This window comes from Podarcis pityusensis (genome assembly GCF_964106645.2).
Source record: "Podarcis pityusensis genome assembly, chromosome: 10".
In the NCBI taxonomy this organism is placed as follows: domain Eukaryota; kingdom Metazoa; phylum Chordata; class Lepidosauria; order Squamata; family Lacertidae; genus Podarcis; species Podarcis pityusensis.
The window spans coordinates 37,281,576-37,306,646 of NC_138035.1; the positions used below are offsets into that span (position 1 = coordinate 37,281,576).

General features: G+C 38.9%; 1 protein-coding gene across 6 annotated transcripts; it reads left to right on the forward strand.

Moving 5' to 3' along the window:
- The first annotated feature begins 656 nt into the window (after positions 1 to 656).
- On the forward strand, positions 657 to 24,135 carry CEP83 (centrosomal protein 83). 6 transcript variants are annotated; one of them, XM_081022496.1, is made up of 17 exons: positions 657 to 1,425; positions 1,857 to 1,903; positions 3,267 to 3,525; positions 4,846 to 4,996; positions 7,050 to 7,142; positions 9,165 to 9,296; positions 10,031 to 10,282; positions 12,164 to 12,295; positions 16,522 to 16,636; positions 17,551 to 17,695; positions 18,109 to 18,258; positions 19,637 to 19,712; positions 20,710 to 20,867; positions 21,863 to 21,992; positions 22,877 to 22,980; positions 23,169 to 23,346; positions 23,926 to 24,135. In XM_081022496.1, the coding sequence occupies exons 3-17, from the start codon at positions 3,377 to 3,379 to the stop codon at positions 24,115 to 24,117; spliced, it is 2,157 nt and encodes a 718-aa protein (XP_080878622.1). In that variant the 5' UTR covers positions 657 to 1,425; positions 1,857 to 1,903; positions 3,267 to 3,376; the 3' UTR covers positions 24,118 to 24,135. The 6 variants fall into 6 exon arrangements, with proteins under 6 accessions (XP_080878622.1, XP_080878620.1, XP_080878623.1 ...); XM_081022494.1 differs by having other exon boundaries at positions 658 to 1,425; positions 1,857 to 1,916; XM_081022495.1 differs by lacking the exon at positions 657 to 1,425 and adding an exon at positions 1,453 to 1,542 and having other exon boundaries at positions 1,857 to 1,916.
- Positions 24,136 to 25,071: the final 936 nt, after the last annotated feature.

Genomic DNA, 25,071 nt, shown 5'->3' on the forward strand with positions numbered 1-25,071 from the left:
GTTTCTGAGAAGCAGTGCCCTCCATGCACCTGCTCAATGAATAGTGTAACAAACAAAAATCTGCCCTTATTCCCTTATGGGGAACACAAGAGCCCTTAATAGAGTCCTTTGTAGGTTCTCCATCGGTCGGAGAAAATAACAGGCTAACCAAAGAATATTGAGAAGCGAAGCAGCTCGTAAGCCTGTTCTTTATTGTACTGTTGCAACAGGGTGCTCTCCTTACACGCAGGAAAGGAGGACCCAGAACAAAGGTGTGCCTGCCCTTTATATTTTAAATTGCCCGCCCTTGAGTCCAAGACCACCCCCAGAAACATCATACATACATCACAGAAAGGGCTGTCTACAACATAAATTTGAGTGCATTGTTGATCTCCTGTCTGGCAGACCTGTTAATGGTCACTTGTTTGGATACCCTGGGGAGCCTGGCCAGTCTTTTGTAATGACAAATACTTAGTTCCTGAGCCAGGTCACAGGCTCACCCTATTCATACACAGACATACCCTTAAGGCAGGATTTGTGAACAAAAAGACAATGGGGAGGCTTTTCCATTTTCCTTCGACCTTGCAGAGAAATATTTGAGGTCAATTTGGGAGGGACAAAATGGTTTCAGCACTTTGTGGGGTTTCATACATGTGGTTTATATATGCCGTTATGAACATTTTATCTTCATATATGACCTTATTTTTTTTATTTCAGTAGTTTGATCCCTACTAACATTGTACGGAAACAAAAATTTTTGACTGCACTATTCATGTTTGGGGAAACATTGCAGTATACTGTATAACTATATTCATTCCAAAACGACCTTTTCCATATCTGTGGCTAGGGGGACTAATTCTAACTACAAATCTGTATCTCTGATTAGTACAAAACAGGTGAATGGCGTGCGTTCTTCTTTTCATGAGATGTGAAAACGAGTTACGTTGCAGGATGAACCATGTACAGCTCTTTTGTTTTTCCTGACCACTTGAAACTTAGGAAAACGCTACCAAACGGGAACGAACGGCTTTGTTTCCAGTAAATTTAACAGCTTTGTGCCTGCTGGGAAGGAGCTCATTAATTCCATGGGGCTGACTCCTAGAAAAGCGGGGTCAGTCAGGAATGTACCCTAAAACTCGTTCCCCGCCCCCCACGCCTGAAGTATTGGTTCCCTCTCATCAAAGGTTAGTGCACTTCGTTTTTAAAGAACGCAAGAACCGCCTCCTCCGATTAGAACGGTCTCTACTTTGGGCGTAATCAAGCAGCGTTCCTGAGAAACGGACAAGCTAAGGGTTAACACGATTAGCCCCGCCCACTTTTGCCTTCGCGCGCCGCCTCCCGCCTCTATTGCATCGTGGCAACCACGCTTCCGCATTCCCGTGATGCCCCGGGGCTGGCGAAGATATTGTCCGGTGGGTTCCAGGCGCCAGCTGACAAAATGGAAAGGTAGGCGAGCATACGGGTCCCGGGAGGGCTCAGCGGAAAACGAGAGGGGCGGGGCGAGCGGAGCCGAAGCGCCATTTTTAAACAGCCGAGGCAACCGATGCCCGCCTGAGGTGGCGGGTAAGCGAGGAAGGGAAGGAGGCAGGGCTGGGCCGGCGGGGCAGGGCTGCTCCTGAGGCGGTTGGCTTTGCCCGTTTGCTTCGCGGTTCTCTTTCGACGTGGGTCAGTCAGCCGCTTTCCTTCGTGGGGGTTGGGGGGGGGCTGGAGGCTTCCCTTCCCCGCCCGCCTTTCGCCTTCGCGACGGCCCTCTGAGGTAGGCCGGTGAAGGAAGACCGGCGTCTCCCACCCCCCCCCCCAAAAAAAACCCAGTCCCAGTGAGACGAAACACGGAATATTGTCATCTAGGGCTTTTTCTTTTCTTTCCTCGCTATCAGGAACTTTGTTCTCGCACCTCTCAGGTGGGCGCCATTGCCATTATAAGGTAGGCGTTCACGGTGAGTTTCTCTTTTTCTACAAAAAAAAAAAAAAAAAAAAAAAAAAAAAGCACTGTAAAGTAATGCCACTCTAGATAGTTTCACCGGCCAAAGGGATTTTTTAAAAATACCGCCAAGGTGCTCGTAAGGTAATGCTGGCTAACCGCTCTAGTTCTGCTGCTCTTAAAAGTTGCGTGCAATGTAGCTGCACTGATTTAAGCAGCTCTCTAGAAATAACCGCTCACAGTTTTATAAGCATTTGGAAACTTAACCACAAGGGGTCAGTATAATCCAAATGGATTACTGTCTTCTATATTGCACAATTAGCATCTATCCTAATATTTATTCCGGTATCTTTTATCAAGGCTGTTAATAATAATAAAACACAAATAATAAAAGATATGGTTTGAAAAACGAATCTTTTAAAAACAGGGTGAGATCCAATGAGGAGACTTAGTCTCGCCCCCCCCCCCATCTGTTTTGGGGAGCTGTGCACAGTAGGAGAAATCCCATTGTGCAAGCAGACTTACACTATTGGATGTCACCCAGTTATCATACAACAAATAAAACTTCACCTATACACACTAGATGTGTATTTAATTTTTCAGCATGTAACTTTATTGTAAGTATTAAAATTTGTGTTTCAAATCCATTGACCTTTTAATTGCAAGACATTTTCTGGCAACCCCAGCTCCTCAAATTTTATTTAGTGGGCATGCTTTAAGCTCTGGTGTAAAGTTCTTTTTACTAGTTTAATGTTTGTGCTTAGTTTTGATTTATAGCCTATCCCGTACCAAAGCCTGAAGGCTTGTATTTTTACTATTAATTATTTTCTCTTCCTCAATAAGTTTAGGCATAATGTGTCAAATAAACCAAATACTAATTGTTTTACAAAACAATATTAGTCATATCGCATAGCTAAAACCATTGGTAGCTTCAGTTTAGTGCCTAGCAATGGCAGGGAAGATTTTAGCAAGGCATTCAATGCAGGCAAAGTGTTGAATATTATACTGGTTGTAACTTGCATCTGTCACAAAGTGGGATGCATTATCCTCAGAGGATATTGCGCAGTTTGGCTGTCTTCTGTATAATCCTTCAGAGTAAACAGTCCTGCGGGAACAGAACTTTTGCACCCAAAGAAAAAAATGGTTTAGGTAATGGGGAAGTTTATGCAGTGCTTTCATAAATTAACTTTGTTTAATGTGGTTGATTTGAGAATGAAATCAGATTAAAACACACACACTATATATATGTATTTTCAAAGATACCCTTGTCAGAAAAATAATGAAGCTTTTGAACATGTATTCAAAGCAGAGCCTTTTTAACCATGAATCCATTGACTACTAATTGGGTGCTTTTCTGTTTGTACAGGTAATTTGGCCTCAAGGGATTCCCTCAGGAGAGAAAGAGGTCTCTATGACGGTGGCAGGCTTGTGCTGACAGCTTTATTAACATTGTCATCTCATTAACATTCAGTCAGAATGGACACTTTTCCACATATCCTTTCATCAGTCGGTGGAAGTGGAGATCTTGGCTCACAAGCAGAAGTACAAAAACTGTTAAATGATGAAAGAATGCGGTGTGAACACCATAAAAACAATTACCAAACTCTTAAAGCAGAACATACAAGGTATAGTATGATTTCTTTCTTTTTGATGTTGAGCTATTAATTAAATGTTTTGATCATGAAAATAAAATGTAAGTTTTCTATAGCTAAACTAGTTGCAGTACTAATCAGATGTTAGACGAATAGTATTCAAGTTTAGCACACTGCTACAAACTTTTACTGGGGAGTGGGGGCCAGTTTGCAGGAACTTGATGACAACAGGTGGATTTGCATGGTTATGTCGCAGCCACCAGGGATGGGTAGACAATTTTTGGCTGGTATTCCCTCCTCAATGTGGAAAAGGCACCATTGCCCAAAGATACACAATGCACCTTCACACAGTGACGTCCTTTTCTGTGCCCTGGTATTTCCTGAGGGGACATACTGGGTGGGCACGTGTGCTGTTGGACGTTGCCTTCAGGCAGTGGCAACCAGCTCTTCCATCTGCCCAACATTATTTCTTTGGCCAGTATGGGAAGTGTACTGTTGAAGCTTGGCAAAAGCACACAAACTATTTGCCAAATGGAGCAGCCTCCATGCAGTTCTGTTTCACTTTGCCATTGTATTGCTTCTGGTTTCTGTGAATTGGGCCTCCATTTCTTGGGATGTTGAGATTTCAGTTATTTAGGGAACAATTCTAACTCTTCTCTGCTTGGTAGGGCTTTATGGAGTAGAAGGGTGGCAGATACAGCTCTCCTGCACAGAAGGTGGAGAATTGGCAGATTACTGTGCCAACCTGGAGGTGACCATCATGTGACTGTAGTAGGGCCTGCTTAGGATCCAACATATCCCAGGCCAGTTCAGCCCTGTCCCTAGAAAGTTCTGTTTTGGAGATTCCACTGGTTGCTGCCAGTGGGAATCCTGCTAATGGCACTTCCACATTTTTGGCAGGTGGGAGTGGAACTCTGTGCCAGATACAGGCTGCCAGGACTTGCACCCAATCCACTTCCCCCCAGCCCACCACAAAGTGGGGGTTGTATTGTTGTGCTAGTGTATTTAAAAATATGTACAATGTTGATTTTGTGTTTGTGTGTATTGGCATTTTCAGTATAAAAAAACTTTCTAACAGGAAGAAAACATCAAAGCTGCCACTCAGAACACCTCCATGTTGTTGCTGCTCTTACTTCTTTCAATCTCTCCTTTTCTGTGCAGTCTTTTGGCACAACTCCCTATGTGTCATATTAGCTGTAATTAAGCCTAAGTATGTGTAACTGAAATGAACTGATATGCTTCCCCTGTTTATCCTACTTCCCCTTTCCTCTCCTTTCTCTGTTATCTTCAATGTGCCAAGATATAGATCAGTAAATTGAAAAGCAGATACATTGTAAAATGATTTTTTTTCAGGCTTCAGAATGAATATACAAAATCACAAAATGAGCTCAAACAGTTGTTACGTGAAAAGCAGACAGTTCATGATAAATTTCAGTGTCTGCTCGGTGAATTCCGAGATGAATTGTTGGATAAATCAAGAGAAGTAGAGGAGTTAAAGAAGCAGGTGCGGCCACAATTCTTTCTTTTAAGTTACGTTATTCATACACAGTGTCTTAATCTACATTGCTAATTATGTCTGGTGTTCTTGTTAAACTGTGACTGGTATCTAAAGAATTGCAATTGGGGGTATAGTTCTTACTTTTCTTACCACATATTTGTATTGTGGTAGTACTGCTGCTGTGACTCACCTTAGATCAGCCATGACCTGATAGTGAGTCCCAGCCCACTGGCTGAAGACCAATGGCTTCGATCATGTAGGAGTACTTTGTGACTGTTTTTCTCTTCATTCAAAATATCTCCATGCCATACTCTGCTCAGTTTGAAAAATAAATTTAACATGAGGCATGGGAGCTGCCATTTCAAAAGATGTTTAAAGACCCCTTTGACTCATGTAACTTGTTGTCTGGAACATGACATGCACTTTTACTACAGTCGTACCTTGGAAGCTGAACGCCTTGGCACTTGTACATTTTGGCTGACGAATGCTGCAAAGCCGGAAGTAAGTGTTCCAGTTTGCAAACATTCTTTGGAAGCTGAACATTCAGTGTGGCTTTCGATTGGCTGCAGGAGTTTCCTGGAGCCAATCGAAAGCTGCGCCTTGGTTTCCAAACATTTTGGAAGTTGAACAGACTTCCGGAACGGATTCCGTTCAGCTTACAAGGTATGGCTGTAATGGCCTGCAGGGAGCATCTGATCCATTAGATGATTTTGCCCAGCTTAAATTGTTTTTCTCAGTTGATTGGAGGAAGGGCAGGGTGTTTGAAATATAATCTGTCAAGAAATTTTATCTCTCCTGGAATATTGTACACTCTTATTTTTCTTCTTTGGCGATCACTCGTAGCCGAGTAAGATTGTCTTCCATGAGCATGGTCTTAACAGCGAGTCCATAAGTGACTGTGGAGGCCAATTCTAGATCCAAACGTCCTTCCACAGTGGGGACATAGGTTTCCAGACAGGACATTAAGAAGGAGTGATACTGCATTTACTTATTTGTGTACATAGTTTATATCCAATTTCTTCTACATAGATATATGCTCTTAAAGTGATTAAAAGAGTTGTAAGAATTGAAGTACAATATAAAGTCATAAATAAAGCATGCAAACTAAAACAGCAATAGCCAATTTAAGTAGAAGATAAAATCATTCATGTCTAAGTTCAAGAATGCTTAAATTAGTAGTCCTAAAATGCCCAGAAAACCATGAATTGCACTTAAATTATAATAATGAGATGTTTTTGGGAGGGCATTCCAAAGCTGTGACGGGTCACTGCTAAAAAAATATGCCTTTCTAAATATTTCATCCATATTAAAATGTTTCCCTATCACATGTTCATGAATTTGAGAATATTATTTATTAATAACTTAATTCCACTCTTCTTTCAAGCAGCTCACGGCAGCTATGGAGTTTATTTATTTAATTATTTTTTACACCTCTTTATATTTCATAGAAATCTCTTAAGTGGTTTCTCTCTCTTCCCCAGCTCCCAACATTTATCTTAATAACAACCATATGACTTACAGTAGGTTGAGAGACAAGTGTCCAAGGTCATCCCAGTCAGTTTCATGACTTGAGTGGGGATTTGTACCTGAGTCTCCATAGTCCTAGTTATTCATACTGTGTCTCAACACTGAATTTTTATTAGTTAGGTAGACTGTATACTATAACAAATATGCATCTACCTTTGATCTGTGTTAGGAATTGTGCAGTGCCGTTTTATACATGTCTATTCACAAGCCAGCTGCATTGAGCTGAACATACCTTACTTCCAGGTATGTTTAGGACTGTAGATTTAGTTTGTATTTTCCTTTGGTTGAGTCATTTTGGCAGTTGCCCAGTGATGAAAACCTTGTTGTAATAGCAGGGTTCAAACAGATCCTATATGTTTTTATTGTTGCCAGTTCCAGTACTTTAGGAATATATGCAGCATAACAGGATAATATTGGAGTGTTTCTATCCTTAGGTGGGGGAACTCCAGATCTTTTAAGTGGCGGCATAATCTTCATAGAGACAAATGATGAAACAGTTGCTTTCTTTTTATGTGTATCTTCGGACATGTAGGTAATTACTCCACAGAAGTTAGAGTTGCTTAAAACAGAAATAAGAGACAACATAGAAGCACCTCTGAAAGAGAATCTTCGAAAGCTAGATAAAGTAAGTAGAAACAAAGTTTTCTATGAAATGAAAGTTTTATATCCAGCCTTGTCTTCAAAGTATAAAAATATTTTTGGTTAGCTAGCTCCATAATTAGTTACAATTTTTCTAAGCAAAATATATTTTCCTATCTACTGTTACTTATATTTGATGGACAGGAGAGGTCAGTGTTTATCTTCTTTCTGATAACATTTAAATGCAAGCTAGTTAAATAACAAGGTGAGCTTAAAGACCCATGGATCGAAGTTATCTTGCCATGAAGCATAACAGTTTGTTTTAATTCAGCTTACCTGGTTGAACACAACAGCAAGCAAATGTCTGTAAAAGTGAAATTAAATTCTGATAAAGTCCTCTCCCTGGCTACATAGGAGAGGGAAAGTGTAGTGTGTAAGCCTGTTTTGCTCAGGCACATTCTGGCTCACCTATGTCATGCTAAACTGGGTTAATGTTCCATGCAAATGCAACCATGCAATGGCTCCTGTTTTGTGATTAAAGAGGCTGGAGATAGGATCTTACCCACTGCACTATTAAGCTTTTGGACCCACGAGAGTCACAGAGACTGGTACAACCCTTCAGTGACTAAAGGTAACAATAAGAGAAAGAACAGGATTCTCTTGACAGTGGCTCAAGGCTATCTCAACTAGGGCTGGGCGATATCTGGTTTTCAACATAACGATACCAGTTAAACATAGTGATATTTTGCTATATCACAATATGCAAAATAAGGCTGGAGGTGAACATGGCAATGTCCTGGCAGCTGCTACTACTTATGGGTCTAACTCTGAAACTGAATTTTTTTTACTTAACATATTGTTACAACTGTTATGCTATAGTACTACTGTACCAATAGTAGCACAGTTTCTGTAAAATCAAAGTTGTAATTAGTAAAGTAGTAGCATAGATATCAAAGCTTCCCTAAAAATGTAATTACATTACTAAACAAGAAAAAGCAAATTCAGTGTCACACTTTTAGATATTCAGATATCCTTGGTTGAAAAACCCAGTGTTTTTTGCCGACTGGTGGCTGCTGCTTCACAAAAACAAATGCACCACATACACCACCAACGGATGTGTGGGGGGGGAGACACACATAGACACTCGCACACTCACAAGCAGTACACACATCCAAATGGAGGGGGGAATGACAGAAGATGGTCAAATGCCAAAGCAAGGTGTTTGTTTTTACTAACCCCCGTTTGTTTTTACTGGGGGGAAAGGGCTCCAGAATTCTGAACCTTGCAGGCTTTCCCTAAGTCAACTACCAGCCTGGCACCTTTAAGCAAGAGCCTTGAGGGAAGAAGTCCCTGCTTGCCGGCTGGATGGCTGGGGAGACAGAGAGCTAACCATTTCTCAAAGTTCCATTTGGCGATATCTGCTTCACGATACTTAACTCAGCCTGTAGTAATTTGTAGTGAATTGCTCCTCCTGCATAAGACAGGAAAGGTTGACTGATAGTGACTGCTAACCGGTTTTCAAAGCTTTGTTTGGTGATATCAGCTGGGCGATATTTGAGTCAGCCTGCTGTAGTGATTTGTAGCTATTTCTTGTTGCTGCCGGAGGCAGGGAAGAGCTGACCGAGGTGGAGTTAGCAAGTGCTGCACACACAGGAAGAAGCATCGGCTTCCTGGTTTTTCCAATATTGTTTTTTTTTTTTAATACCACACAAACAATATGTGATAAATTGCAAAGTCATTTAAAAAACTTATCATGATTTGATATATTGATTTATAGCACAGACCTAATCTCAACTGTTCTCCACTTCCTGGCAGTATGACTCCACTGCCGCAATGGTCACTGGCAAGGAGCATTCACCGTTGCTTCTGGAGCTTAAGCCAACCAATAGTATTATTGTATTTCTTTTGATGCAACTGTAAATGTAGCCATCAAAAACAATTAACAATTGTTGACCTGTTTTCAGTTTACACCTGATACTTACTAAACATCTTGTGTGCTCATTTTTTTCTGCATGGGTTTGTATTTTTTATTCACTTTGATTCAGTCACATATGTTCTTCTTAATTAGGAAGCAGAAAAATGGAGAACAGAATATAACAAACTTCGCTATGAACATACTTTCCTTAAATCAGAGTTTGAGCATCAGAAAGAAGAACATGCCCATATTTTAGAAGAAAACAAATTAAAATATGAATCTGAGGTAAGGACGAATATTTTAATATAAGAAAAACCATAACATTTGAATATGAATTTAATCAACTGTAATAAATTTGAACCCTGCCTAAAGTGTAGTCAGGCCTTCTGCTTCATTAATGTCTTAAGAAAAAGGATGAAATATGCAGTTTACCATATGTTAACTTTAAAGTAAGTCTTGCTGCATTCAGCCAACTTACTCCCAAGTAAATGTGTGTAGGACTGCAGCCTTACAGTTGTGATAATGAACTAATTGCATATTTCATTGTTCTACTGTTCTTAATCAAGTGAAAACATCTTAGAAAATATGTTGATATTTTTCCTGACTAAAAAATTACCTCAGGTGTGTTATTGGTTCCAGTTTTATGGGGGACACATTTCTGTCACTTTAATTTTTCTGTGAGAAACATGGCCTATAAAACATAGTGCTACTTTTACCAATGTATTGCTTATTTTGAATGAAATGAAAATGTGTTTTCATTTTAGAACAAATATATTTACTTCTATGTGCTTTTCTAGTACTTCTGGGCTTATCAACATAACGTTATATTTAAATACACTTTGACCAATTCCAAGCCCAGGAACATGGTTTGTGCGAGGTGGGTTCTCATTCCCTCCCTCCCGTCTGCATACATGGTTGTGTGTGCACCTGGTGCAAGGAATCATTGAATCTTTTGGGTTTTCTGAAGTCACACTCAGACTGGAGTGGGCCCATAGTGTTGTCTGTTCAATTACTCATAGATAACGAGACTTGGCAAAGATAAAGAAGAATTGCATAATCAGCTGCTTAATATTGATCCTACAAGAGATGGCAAGCGTGTGGAAGCACTATTAAGAGAAAAGGCTCAACTAGTTCAGAAATTAAAGGGTTTTGAAGCAGAAGTAGCAGAACTAAGAGCTCAGAGGGAGAACTCTGGTATGCAAGCAGAAAATGTGCAAAGAATACAGGTGCGACAGTTAACTGAGATGCAAGCTACAACACGATCCTTGGAGGTAGGAGATTCTGATTGTCTCCCTACAAGACATAGTAAAGGTGTACACTGTGTGTTAACTTAAACAATGAGAAACTCACATCAAGCCATCAATTATCTTGATTCTTCCTAATCAGATTTACATTTCCCTAATAGTAATAAGATTACTTCTTTGCAAAGTAGTTCTGAAAAATATGATAGATTTATCTACAAAGTGGTTTGAGTCATGATATTTGGAATAATCATTGTGGAGCCTACAGGTTTGAACTTTTTACATGAGATTAAAAGTAGAAGGATATTTTACTCTGGTAAACAAACCTGTCTGTAAAAACAATAAATAATTATATAAGCTGAATAATATACTAAGGTCCAAAACATTCAATAAGCAAATTCTACAAATGGGTCCGGCAACAATATCTTATACAGCTGTTCAAACTTATTAGGAGACGAGGTTGTGAGGGGGCATTTACAGGAAGGTAAGTTTTTTTTTTTTTTTTTTAAACCCACCTCCCTATTCTAATCACCCCTTGCCAGATCACCATATTTTTCCACCTATAAGACGCCCCCATATATAAGACTCAGGGACTCGGATTTAAGAAAATGGGGGGAGATGGCCCAGAGTATAAAATGCCCCCTGATTTTTGACATTATTTTTTAGGTAAAAAACCTAGTCTTATACAGGGAAAAATATAAGCTGTTTGCGGCTTGAGTAGACCAATTTCCTCTTCCCCCACCTTCAGTTTCCTATTTTCTTTTTCTTCAAAGGATCCCCTAGCATTGTGTGTGTCCAGGATTTTCACAGGTTATTGTCAGGCTTTAAATGTAACTTGCATATTCTGTGAAGCTGGGGAGATGACTGGGTAAATAGAAACCACTTCCTTATTTTTTATGACCCTGTTTTGCTTGCCAGCTGATAGCAAATTTATATGGCTGAGTGCCAATTAGAGAGAATAAATGGGGTCTGCAGGGCAATGCTGCAGTGTTATCCCCACCCATAAAAGCAGTTCCATGATAATGGCTTCAGACCTCAAGAAATGCGTCTTATATGAACTGACCCGGACCCTGAAATCATTATCTGAGGCCCTTCTTTGGGTGCCTTCCCCACATAAGGTCTGGAGGGTGGCAACACAAGAACAGGCCTTTTCTGTGGTGGCTCCTTGTTTGTAGAATGCTTTCCCCAAGGAGCCTCACCTAGCACCTTCATTACATATCTTTAGGCGGCAGGTGAAAATGTTTCTCTTCAACCAGGCATTTTGCTGATTAGCATTCTATGCCCTTTTAAATGTCTTTGTGGGAGATGATCATTGGTTTGTTTTTGTTTTTAATTATGCATTTTGTGTTTTCATTTTGTATTTTTAAGTTGTGAACCTCCCTGTGATCTTCAGATGAAGGACAGTATACAAATTTTAAAAATAAATAGGTGCACGAGCTTTATATTCCTGTTCAGGTCTGAGAGGGAGAGAGGCTGTTTTAGGAAGGTAGATGGGAGAAAGGACATTCCCTTCCCCCTTTCTGCTGCAGTGCTCCATGTTGCTGAAGAGCTGCCAGCCCCAAACCTGAGCATTTTATAACTATGCAATATCGAGATGTAGTTCTGGTGCTTGAACTAGCCCTAGCTTCCAAGGGAAGCTATTTAACTTCAGAGCAAATAAGCTAACCATCTAAAATACGTTAATGTAAGTAAAATGACCCACAGATCTCCAAAAAGATTTGAGACTTCACATGCTTACTTACTAGAAGTAATGGTACTGATTTTATTGGCCTCTTGAAACCAGTGCATCAGTCCCAGCCAGGTGGCGAGGTTTTGAGTGAAGGAACCTTACTTTTGTGCAAATAGGTTTAGAACTCTGCTTCAGGATTCATTTCTGTGAAGCAATTTAAGATTTCCTTTCTTAATTTTAAGGCTGAAAAACAATCCCTTAAGCTGCAGCTTGAACGCATTGAAAAGGAACTGCAGATGAGCAGTGAGCAAAATACGCTCTTAAGAAGCAAGCTACATAAAGCTGAACGAGAGATCAGTGCCTTGACAACTAAAGTAAGTATTTTGATGCTGTCAAGACAGTTTTTTTGGAGATGTTACCAGAACCATTATCACTAATTGTATCTTTGGAGACAAATTGTCTATTACACGGCTTTATTTCTCTCCTTTTTCATAATTCAGTGTTTGAAAAGCCATGTTCTTATTGTCCTTGGATTTTTCTGTTGGCATGAAAACATAGCATTTTGTTTTTGGCACTATTCCCTAAAGCAGTAATGACATCCACAAATCACATTTAATAACACTTACTGTTAAGGAGGTTGTCTTATGCCACATCAGACTGTAGGTTGGTCTAGCCCAGCCCTAATCAACTCTGAGAACTAGTTACTTGAGGTAGCAAACTGGAGAGAGAACTTCTGGCCTAATCTTTTCCTTGACATGCTTGTTCTCTGTGTGGAGGATAAATGTGCTGCGAGATTTTAATCATGTACAGACTGAAATGATAGTCCAGAAGCAGTTTTACTGTGACCAGTGGTAACATGGCTACACGGGCAATAGCACTTGCATGAGTGGAAGTTCCTTGCATGTGAAAGTGGGATCAGTGACTTTTTAAAAAAACAAGAAATTGCTGGATCAAGTTAATCTAAATAGCCAGTACTTTCGCTTGCGATCTCAAGATTCTCACTCTTTAAATGTTAGTGGGCTTTTATTTCTTGGATGGGGAGAATTGTAGTTTCATGTTCTCAGCCTGAAGCTTGTGCCAAATCTCACCTGTGATAACAGCCTATTTCTTAGAAAGCACCTTCCCCCCCCCCCCATCTCAATTCTGTTTGGGAAAGGGGGAAAAATAAGATGTCTTGCAGCGAGTCTAAGCTGCCTAAAGAGAAGGGGTGGAGATGGGATCCAGATTAAGATAGTAGTGCTTAAGTCACAATGGGACTTGATTTTAGTGGGAACTAAGTGCAATTGACTTTGTCTGGATCCAACCAAGGACAAGTAGAAAAATGCAAGTAGAAGCAAGAGGTTATGGAGACATGGGTTAATGGAACCTGATATATTCAGGGTCAAAGACTGTGGCAACAGAGAAAAAGTACTGGGGGGGAGTAGCTGGTAAAGTGAATGGAAATATTTGCTTTCATATTATGTTGTGTATTTTGCTTTGCCAAATTTCATATTGTTTCCTGTTCTGGTGGAGCCACTTTAAACCTGATACTTACCACAATATAGAGATAAACAGCATTAATAGCTGCTGAGTGTCTTGCGCCCAGAAAGTGGCTTTCAAATATTTACATATTTTGAGCCTAAAATAAGTATATTCCCAAATAATTTCTTATGTTAGAGCAGGACACTTCCCCTGCAGCTATGTAAATGGCTTAGAGAAATTGTTCCTCATATTATTCTGTTTTCTTCCTTCCGTGAGGGCAAAATAGAAACTATGTTTTAAAGCACAGAAGTACGAAAACAGAAACTGGGTAACCACAAGATGACTGTTGGAGATTGTAGAAATGATAAACTGTGATCTTTCATCTTAACGGCCTTCTATGTACGCTGATACCTGCAGCAGTAGCTATTATTAAAGAAGCCAGGGATCCATATGATAGAGAATGGAGCTGCAACTTCTTCAGTGTGGAATAAGTCTTATTGTGTGAATTAACATTAAGTATAAAGGAAGTATAATAGGGACGCGGGTGGCGCTGTGGGTTAAACCACAGAGCCTAGGACTTGCCGATCAGAAGGTCGGCACTTTGAATCCCCGTGACGGGGTGAGCTCCCGTTGCTCGGTCCCAGCTCCTGCCCACCTAGCAGTTCGAAAGCACATCAAAGTGCAAGTAGATAAATAGATACCACTATTGCGGGAAGGTAAATGGCATTTCCGTGCACTGTTCTGGTTCACCAGAAGCGGCTTAGTCATGCTGGTCACATGACCCGGAAGCTTTACGCCGGCTCCCTTGGCCAATAAAGCGAGATGAGCGCACTGTAATCTTGAAATGTCACTGCCATTTAATGTGGACAGTTCTGAGCTAGATGTAGCAGTGGTCTGACTTGGTTTAAGGCAGCTTCATATGATCCTGATCAGCAGTGATACAAAAACTAACATTTTTAACTAGAATAACCATTGATGACAGATAGACCAAGAAGGGATGTGATCAAACCTTGTGATGTGTAAATGACAAATGGAGTTTCCTTTTTACTTTAAGAAAATCAGTGTCTTAACTGTAGTTGCTTAATCAAAGACTAATTCTTAAAACTTGTGTAGCTTCTACACTAGCGGTTGTGATTACATTTGACATTGAAAAGCGCTTTCTCCTACTGCTTAATTCTCAACAACCCTGTAATTACTGTACTAGGAAAGTTTAAACTAGAATTTCGGTTCATTTCAGACAATGATTGTCTTCAATGTTTTGATTTTCCTATTGAAAAAACATTGTTACTTACAAGGCAGGAAGACAGCTGCTTCGGTTTTACATTGTGTTGGGTTTGTGATGAAGCACGTTGAAATTTCTTCTCCAAGGTTAGCTATTTGCAAGTGACATATAGGAGATAGATGATCTGCCATAATACTGAGCCAATTATACCAGGCCAGTGATTTTAATGGCATAGTTAAGACTAGCACTTCTCTAGCATGAAGGCTTATGTTGTCAAGGTGACAGATTGCCTCGCAGAACACTGAACTCAGTAAAAAGAGCAAGTTGCCAAATTGTGTGCATCCTCTGTGTGTCTGTTTTAAAATCTCTTAAAACACTGTAGATGTTTTAGACACCTGAATGCTGGCTTTTAAGGATGCTCTTTTATGTTAACACCTTAATGATAGTAGTACAGGCAGGTCCCAGTTTCTGAACAAAATGTGTTCCCAGGAAATCACTTGTTAGAAAGCATTCGCATAACAAGCTGACGATTTCCATTCTTTGCTATGGAAATATTTCTAATCTGTGGTGTCTCTCCCTGTTCTGCTGTGGTTACTTCCTAAAATGGCTGCTGCCAGCTAGCAGAAGAGAAACAAAGGAAAAATTGAATTGTCCAGTCTCTCTCTTGATTTGTCCACTCTCCCTCCTTGCACCACCACCACGGTTTCTGCCTGAAAATGGCTGCTGCCGACCAGCAAAGCACAAACAAAGGAAGTAGACAAACGGCCTGCTTGGATATCTGAATCAGCCGTTCACATAGTGAGGTTTGAGCATAATTATGTTCAGATAACTGAATTTGTTTTGATAGCAGTATCTGCAGGTATTGTATCCCAACTGATCAGCACAGCTTGGAATGGATTGAGTGCATTTCTCAGCAGTGCTCATAAATGAATGAAAAACTTAGTATTCCCACATAGCTGTATAGTATTTTTATTAGAAATGAGGTTGACAGTTTCATTTAAACATTGACCTAAATGCTTAAGCCACTTGGAGCTAATTTGCATGGCTCCAGGAAATAGGTTTTTCATGTGAAATTGGTTTGCATGTGTCTATGTGCACAAGCATGTGCATGCAAGCAAGCCCTGGTTCAGACAAAAAGTTTTCATGTGCAGAGGTGTCTTGTTACAGGTTGTATATATGTATCAGGTGTACATGTGTATCAGTTATTACCTAGTCTTCAGTTCTTATTAATATCTGTTGCAAGTTACATAATAGCAGATTGCAGTATTCATTAATATTTGTTTGAAATTTTATCTAAGAATTCTCAAATAATATTTGTGTGTGCAAAAGAGAGATGGAGACCCAGCTCCTGTCAAATTGGGTTTAAGGAAGTTGCTGATCAGATGAATGCAGTCTGTTACAGGTACATGACACTAGATTCCCCTATTTGGTCCGACATTGATGAACATAACCTGAAAGCTTTTATGGTCTCTTTTTAATTTCCCCCCCTGTAATTCCATACTTTGGGAATTAATTTATTATCTTTAATATACTACCTTTCTACCAAGGCACCCAAGATGCCTGAAAGAATATAGTGTTGGGGTCTGACAGACCTCTATAGGGATGGTGTTCCATTGTATGAGTGCCGCTGTTGGAAAGGCTCTGCTCCTAGTGATTTCCCTGCCACGTCTCATTTGGCGATGACACCCAGAGCAGACTGTGTATTTTAAATGGTTACCATTTTAAAAATATTTTTCATAAATCATTTCAGCTACCATATTTCTAGCTCGGGGAACTTCCTCCTATGGAAGTAGGAGAAAACCTCAGAATCTTTCATCCAGAAGAAGATAGGAGGGATTCTTGCATGATTTTATCCTCCTTGAGCAGAAAAACTGTTCTGATCAAAACTGGAAATTGATAAAACATTATCTTCTATAGGTTGAAGAACTTAAGCATTCACACAAGTTAGAAATAACAAACATCAAGCTGGAAGCGGCAAGAGCTAGGACTGAGATAGAAAGAGAAAGAAACAAGATTCAAAGTGAAATAGATGGTAAAACTTTATTACTTCAGTGATTTGTTATTGCCACCAATTATAGATACAGATTTTTGTCTTTGAGAAAAATTTAGAACAGTCCAGTAAGTACTGTCGTGCAGCCATATCCCTTTCACTGGGATATTTTCATTTTAATGTGTCATTTTCAATAAGCTGCCATGGTTTTTGTCCAACATGTAGCCCCACTGCACCTAGCTATGTGCTCATATACCTGTAAGCTGACATAACAGAAGTAATCATGGATATAATTAGTGTAATTCTTAAATTCAGTGGGGGCTTTTCGCCATAACTGTCATAGCTTTGTGAATATTTAATTTTTAATGTGATCTTTTTCTGGGGTTGGAGGGATATTGTAGCATTTTAATGATAAAGTAAAACATGAATATATTCTCATATTGCATTAAGTGTGTGAACCCTCTCTTAAATGAGAATTGTCATCTTGTAACTATCCATTCATCATTATTTATACTTAGATGCTCCCATTAATGCCAGTAGAAATAGCGTCTAATTTTAATTCTGTAAATGCATGTGGAATGCATTTCTGGTGAAGTTTGAACACATTTAAATGTCATTGATTTTCCCACAGGTGAAAGTTAAACAGAAACTTAACCTTCCTTCTGAAACTTGTGGGACATAGGCTGCAATCCTGTGAGCGTGTACCTGGGAGTAAATTTCACTGAACCCAGTGGGATTTACTTCTGAGTAAATATTCATTGAAGGTTCTTAGCCTAATTCTATAATACTTCCCTAAAGCTACACTGCTTTAAGTAGTGGGAAAGTTGTGGGCAAAGTTGTACTTGAATGTAGGAAAAATGAATGGTGGCTTACGTGAGTGAGCAACAGATTCAGTTTTATCAGCTTCTGTGTAGTGATTTTCAGAGCTTTCAAATACTGTAAATGTTTAAAAACAGGTTTACACTCAGATAATGAAATACGTAAGAAAACACTTGAGCAGCACAAGATGCTTTTAATAGAAAAGGATCGTGAATTAGTACGCAAAGTACAAGCTGCAGAAGAAGAAGGCTTCCAAAAACTTGCAGCATTACAGGAGGAAAAGTAAGTATGTTCTTGTATGTTTTCTTCTCTTGCTCAAAAAGAGTTTAAAATTGTAGCAACTTCCCTGCCTATGAATATAGTCGTTGTGCATTATGTTCCAGCTATAAAATTGCTGCTGCTAGTTGCTATTGCTACAGTGGACAGGGTGTTTTAAATGCATCTCACATTGCTTCAGTATCCTGAAATCACTCTTGCCCTGTCCAAGGAAGCTGCTGAATTAGTTGTGCCTGGCTATGAAATCTGTAGACGGGAGCTTGTGCTGTTTCTGCACTAATCATGGAACACTGAAGCTATACCAGCCGAGTAGAAATGTTCTCTCTCACATATATATGTTTATATATGTTTGTTTGTGATATGATTTAAAAAACAAAAAACTGTTTTTCACAGCTCTTAAACACTCCATAATGTTTCAGGTTAGAACTTGAAGCCAGATTATCTGAACTGGAGAAAATCAAAGTGGAGCAAGATACTCAGAGGCAGTTGGAAAAGGATGAGTACAAAGAGAAGTTATCTGCTCTGCAGGTGGCAGAAGAATCCAGCAGAAGGGAAATCAAGGATCTTAGGTAATTTGTAGAGGTTTTAATTCTATTTAGGAATTGGAGTTTTTAACACTTTATCAGAAAGTGTTATTGCCTGCTGAACAAAACCCTTGACACTTCACTGCTTGTGTCTAAGCTGGGCAGAAGTTTTTGTTTCTCCAGAAATGGGTTTATAGAAATAGGTATTTAATTGGTAGACCCTTGTTTTGCACCATTTCTTTGCCAGCTGAAGCATGCTGTTGCCTAAAGCTATTCTTGAAACTTCTACATTTGTTCACAATTACACAATATGTGCACAATACGCTATAAAATACAGTGAAGAAACTGATAACTATTGTATTAGATTTTTGCGGGGATTATATCTTATACAAACATATATTGCTAAAAATTGTTTGGAACCAGTCCTCAATACATGCATTGTTACTCCCATTTATTTCCTCAACATCCTTTCTCTCCTGCCCTTCAAGTTTGTCTTTCCAGTTTCAATATTCTCTAAACATTCTATCTGTTAAGAACTTCGTCTTGTGAACTTTTTATATATTCAACCATTAATTCATACCCATTTACACTCTGATGCACACAACACAGAGAAAATCAAATGAGTCAGACAAGGTCACAAGGAAAAGGAAAGGAGAGATTAAAAGAAAAGTGGGAAATTCAAGTCAAGCATAGCAGCAGGTGGTCTTCAGTTTTGTGGCCTTTTAAACTTTTTATCTGTCAAAAATGTCTATACCTCTTCTTTGTATAGTCAAATCCATTTAACTCTTAGTGTCCAGGTATCAATGTATGTTTTTTATACTATATTTCCAATATGTAATAATTGCCTTAATTTAAATGCCAGTTTTACCGTTCTAATCTTAAGCATTTTGTACCTTCTTTAAGTTTGAAAGAGCTGGGATGTTTCATAATATCATCACTCCATAAGACCACTTTCCACATTTTCCTAGGACCGACTTAGCATGCTTAGCCAGTTCTCAAAATTCAGCAGTTACTGGACATTTTCATTATATATGTTTCAAAATGTTTCCCTGGCCCCCACACTTCCAACAGCTATCAATATTAACCCACCATTTATTAAAACATTCCATTGGATGCTCAGTGCATTCTGTGTAGAATATTCTGCTGAATTCATCTTAAGTATATATCCAAGCCTGAGAGAGAGACAGTCTTCTCACATTCATAAACTATTCTGGTAACCTCTTTTCACAGAAGAGCAGGATAAAAATTATTTCAGTGATAAATATAAAGTTAATGCTGGGGAGTCTCTTTCCAAAATGCTGGAAATTAGTTTTTCATTTAATTCCATAGTTCCACTCTTGTGTCAGATTTTGTTTAATTTAAAAATGTCCATCTAGTGTAGACCTGTTAAAAATCACAAATCCCACTTTGTATTCATTTATAGGCTAAAGATTCAACAGCAAACTATTCATTCTGAGGAGCTTGAAAAAGAGAGAAGTGAAAATGCTAATCTAAAGGGGGTAAGGATCCAACATCATATTCTGTCATCTTCTCAAGATAGATCACGTTACTTTCCTTCTTTAATTGTAGCAGATTGTATTGAAACCAGCATATGATAACAGGTGTGCTTGTCAGTAGTGTCTGGCATGCAGATGTGCATTGCATCTGAACAGACTTGTTTCGTTATCATGCCAAGTAGCTGTTGTCTTATTCTTTATGAATCTCTCCTGTTCCTTTTTAAAGTGACTATCATCACATCTTATGGCAGTGAATTTTGGAAGTTAGCTATTTGTATGCTGTGTGAAGAAGTACTTTCTTTGCCCCAACATGTCTGCCAAACACTTAACACTGGGTGACTAGAGTTGTTTTCCTGTGGGACTAATTTGTATAGGTGACTCCTACTTGCTCCAGGCCATGCTAGATTGTCTTTAATGCACCTTCTGTGGAAGGCACTAACTTACCTCCAGTTCTGCTCTGAGAAAACAACTTCCACAGCTTATTTAATATGCGAACTTGCAGCTGTGTTGCATATCACTGAAAAATAATACAATACTTTTAAGAGATGCAAAAATGGCACACAGGGGAAGAATAAGAAAATGGCACAAACATGGCACATGCGGGGAGGGGTGCAGGAGAGCAGGAAAAAATGACCAGCAGCCTTCATGAGAGTGTCTGGGTGCAGAAGAGGTGGTTGGAGAGGGTGATTAGAGGAAGCAGAGAGACTTATGGAGAGGGTTGGAGAAACGGTGGAGGCTTTTCAAGTGGTGCTCAGGGTGGCTTTTTAAACTGACTGCAAGTAGCCACTCATTTGCAGACGTCTGCAGTAAATGCACAGGTGTTGAGGGAGTAGGATCTATGGCACATTGGGTTGGATCCTGTAGTATGGCTCCACTTCCTATTGTTCACATGTAACTGCTACAGTTGAGTGATGTGTACATAGGGCTTATATGCTGTTTGGTGGGACTTCTAGAGCTTTGATAAATGATTTCATCAATCATTTTTATGTTTCTTTTGCAGCGCATCCAAGATTTGCAACTCCAAGTGGCTTCTCTGTCTCAGTCGGAGAATAACTTGCTAGTTTCCAATCAGAAACTGAAGGAAATGGTGGAGAGATTAAAACATGAATGTCAGAATGCGAGAAGTCAAGCAGAAAGGGCTCAGTTAGATTCAGAGAAGTATGATTTCATTTTTAATATTTTGCTACTGTTGTCTCAAGAAAGTAAAGTTCTGTGGAGAGTAAATGGCCCCAGATGTTTATCTTGGGTTCAGTTGCCTATATTGTGAATTTTCTCTATTATGATAGATTTGAAATGTGAATTAATTATGTCTTGGTTTCACTACTTATTTGATAGCACTGATAGCCTGGATGCAATCCCATGTACACTAATGTGGAAGTAAGCCTAATTAAGCACAACATGCATAGGAATGTGCTGCACATTAAGATGATATACATAATGTTGCCATAAAAACACATAGACTGTCTAGGTAGAATTGTGACATAAGGATTTATTAACTAATTATGTCTTTTCTGTAGCAGGAAAGTAATTTACCTTGTTCCATTAAGTGTGAATGTAGCCTGTACATATAGCCATGTACTTAGTTACCTCTTAATCTATCATCTGCCTCTCACAGCAGCTCAATAAATACAATACAGTACGATCACATCTTGCACACAATTAACTTGCACAACTGTAGTCTTGCATGGTTGAAAGTTGGCTGGTTGAAACTGCTTTTGCATTGGGCTTTCCTGGTGCAGAAAGAGCTTTTAAAATCTCTGGATGCTTGCTGGGCTCTGGGATGCTCTTGCAAGATCTCACAGGAACTCAGGCAGCTCTGTGAGATCTCAGAAGAGCATCCCAGAGCCTGATAAATGATGGTCAATTTTCTCTCACAGGACTCACAGGCGCCTTTAATTACTTCTACTAACTAATTTATAAGCCCATATAGAAGTACCCCAACATACAGTTTTGTAAATGCTGATTTAGCACTTGACATCCTGCAAGTTTCAGATCGCCTTTCCCATTGTTTATGGAATTGTAAGAAACATACCTTCTAGGTACATCTGGATTTCATTTAGCCATGTGAGATATACTCAGCGCATTCATGAATGCGGTGATTAACTGTGGATTTGATATGCAAGAGCAACCATTGCTTTTTTTTTCCCCTCCAGAAATTTGGAAGACAAACATGTCAAATGGCTAGAAGAAAAACATAAACTTATTCAGCGTATTACAGAGGTAGAACAGAAGTATAACCAGATGAAAGAAAAATTGCACCGGGCAGCAGTTGCTCAGAAAAAGGCATGTCACTTACAACATATATCTGAGGGAAACTTTTTCATTCTGGGTTAGCTAAAATTATGCTTCTATAACAGGATTCTAATTGTAGTCAACATAATGTTTGTAATTTATAAAACAAAATATTGACCTCTATTGCTAAAAGCTTTTGTGTTTTAAATGGCAAAAAAAAGCTGTGATAGCATTGAGAAATAACCCTAGTTGTGACCATCTACCGGTAATTTTTGTTTGTGGATAGATATTAACAGCTACACACCAAAGCTAATTAGATTTTTAAAATATGTAGCTATATTTTTTTCCTGTGGAAAAATGCAAGTGTTGCAGAAATATTTTCACAGCTTTGCAGAGTACCAGCGACCTTTCTTTCCCTCTCCCCCTCCATACCAAATAAATTAACAGGGAATTTCAGTGACTGAGGAGAAAAAGAAGCACAAGGCTTTGTCCCACTACTTGATGTCCTAGTAGGATGTGTTGCTCTTTCTGTTCCTCTTTCCAAAACATACCTTTTCAGTCAGGGTCTCTGTTTGCATCATTCCTGCTAGCCTTTCCCAATATACAAATGATGTTTGTAATAAAATGACAATAATGTTGTCTCTCTTTTGGTAATCATAGTTAACTCCAAATGGATATGTCCCCGCCCCCCATAAAAACACCAATTTCACAAATGCTTCCTCCTTTATACTTGATTATTTTTCTTATTGTAACCAGGTTGGTGTGCTCAGTATTAAGTACCTCCATCCCAATGAATATATGTACCTAATTTGAGAATTTGGAGATAAGACTCCAATTAGAGCATATGGGTTAGAAAATGATATGCTGCATTGGAGGTCAACAATCAAATGAATGTTTGTTTCTCTAACTATACATAGTATTTGCCCTATTTGCAGAGGAAGACACTTAATGACAAAAAGCAAAAGAAGTTACTGGAGAAGATAGAGCTGTTGGAAGCCAAGAGAGAAGAACTGGAAACAGAAAACCAGGTGTTAAATAGGTACACTGAGATCTTGCTTGCTCTTGAATTTTGTTATGTTTCAGAGACAGAATGACTGTCGTCATTACTTAAGGTTTAACATTGCTTCCGAAATAAATTTTTTGCTGCATCACTTGAGATGGCATTGGTGGTAAAGTTTGCATATTTGAAGACAGTGTCCTGTTTGTTTCACGTCTTAACTATTTTAGGCAGAATGTTCCTTTTGAAGAACATATTCGCCTTCAGAAAAGACTAAAGGATTTGCAGCGGAGACATAACGAATTCCGCAGGTTAATTCTGTTTCCCAACATCCCAGTGCTGAATCAAGTAGGCTTATTGTCTTCAACTCCGATACCTGGAGCAGAGGCATCCTTCCCTTTCTTGCCGGTAGGTGCAAAGTTACATAGGCATTCTCAAAGAGATGGTTTAAGGTGGCAAGAAAATGAGCTTGTAAAACAGAAAGAAGTGTTGAAAGCTTAAAATTCAAAGCAGGTTTCTGAAAGTTTTGGATATGAGAAAATATATAAAACAGCCCCCTGTGGTGGGCTAGACCCAGAATTCAAAGAATTACCTTAAGCAAAGCCAGTAAGTTTTTACTTCATTGCTTTAAACATCAGAGTTCTGTGTTCTATTTATAAAAAAATGCTTCGGGAAGACTTTTGCTTTCAAAAGCTGTTTGCCATATGACATGGATATCTGCTGTTTGAGAAACAGAATCCCAACACCCTCTCATTTGGATTATGAACTATTTTATACACAGGTTATATACTGTATAGGTTTCATTTAAAAAAAAATAAAAAAATTCTGAAAGCCACATTCTTTTGACTTAGTGAGCCATACAAAAATATCTAAATAAGTAAACAGAAGCCGGAAAGGCACAAGCACAACATCAGATTGCAATGAAAGTGTTAGTCATAGAATATCTCTCTAAATGTTAAACATAATGGGTTGCTTCTTAATTTCAAGGAGGAGCAGCATCAAAAAGAGCTTTCCCTGCTTCGCAAGCGCTTGGAAGAACTAGAAACCACCCAGAGGAAACAGCTGCAGGAGCTTGAGGCCTCTACTGAACGAGCTCGGTCAGTAATAAGCACGGACTCAAACTCTGATAGACATAAGCTTGTTGAAGAGTATGGTCTACCAGCTGGGGATGCCAAATAAACACTTGACTCTAAAGCATCATATACTTTTTGTCCTTTGCCAAAAACACACCCAGAAGTGCCTTGAAGTAGAGGATAGTCTATATCATTTTCTATATTTTTAATTAATTGTTTTTTAAAAGCAACAACAGCAGTAGAATTCAAGAAAAAAATGTGGTGTGTGTGTGTGTGTGTGCGCTCTTCTAGTTTGGATTATAGGAGGAGATCCATCATGTTGCACTAAATATTTTTTTCTAACAAGACTTTTCTCAAGTCACTTAGGGAGTGCAGTAGCTGTGTGGAAAATCCCCCTTTCCAGTTTGATCATGAAATTCTCCATCTTTCATCAGTACTGTGAGCTTAAGACTGGCATCATGTAATTAACAAGACTGAAACAACCCAAAACATAATTGGTTGAACCCTAACAACCCGAACAACTAAAGGCCGGTAAAATTCTGGGAATATGATCTCTATAAAGTATAATAAAGTACTTTATAATCTGCACTTTAATATGATTATAAAGGATATCAGAAGTAACAATCAATATTTTAAAATGATTATGAATTATGAATATATGCTTTTTACCTTTATACAGAGAGATGTGTGCGGTGCAAAACAATTTTTGTTAACAAAAAAGTGAACAAATCTATTTATTATAATATATTTTTGTAAAATCTACTTTCTTGTTGTGTGTTATTTACTTGCAGCAGTTGTGTAAGAGCACTGATTTTCTTATTTTAATATAGGGGTAGATAAATATAGGTGTAGATAATTAAAATATAGGGTTTTTTTGTTCCTACCTAAGTGCCCTTGATTACCATGCAAATAATTAAAAATGCACCTAGTTCCTTTTCTTCGTGCAACAGTAAAAATACTTTTGTGATGGCATATGTGTTGGAAGTTGCTCAGAGTTTCATGCTGTTCACCTAATGCCAACCAATTTTGGGTTCTGTGTCTAATGGGGAACAAGCCATGC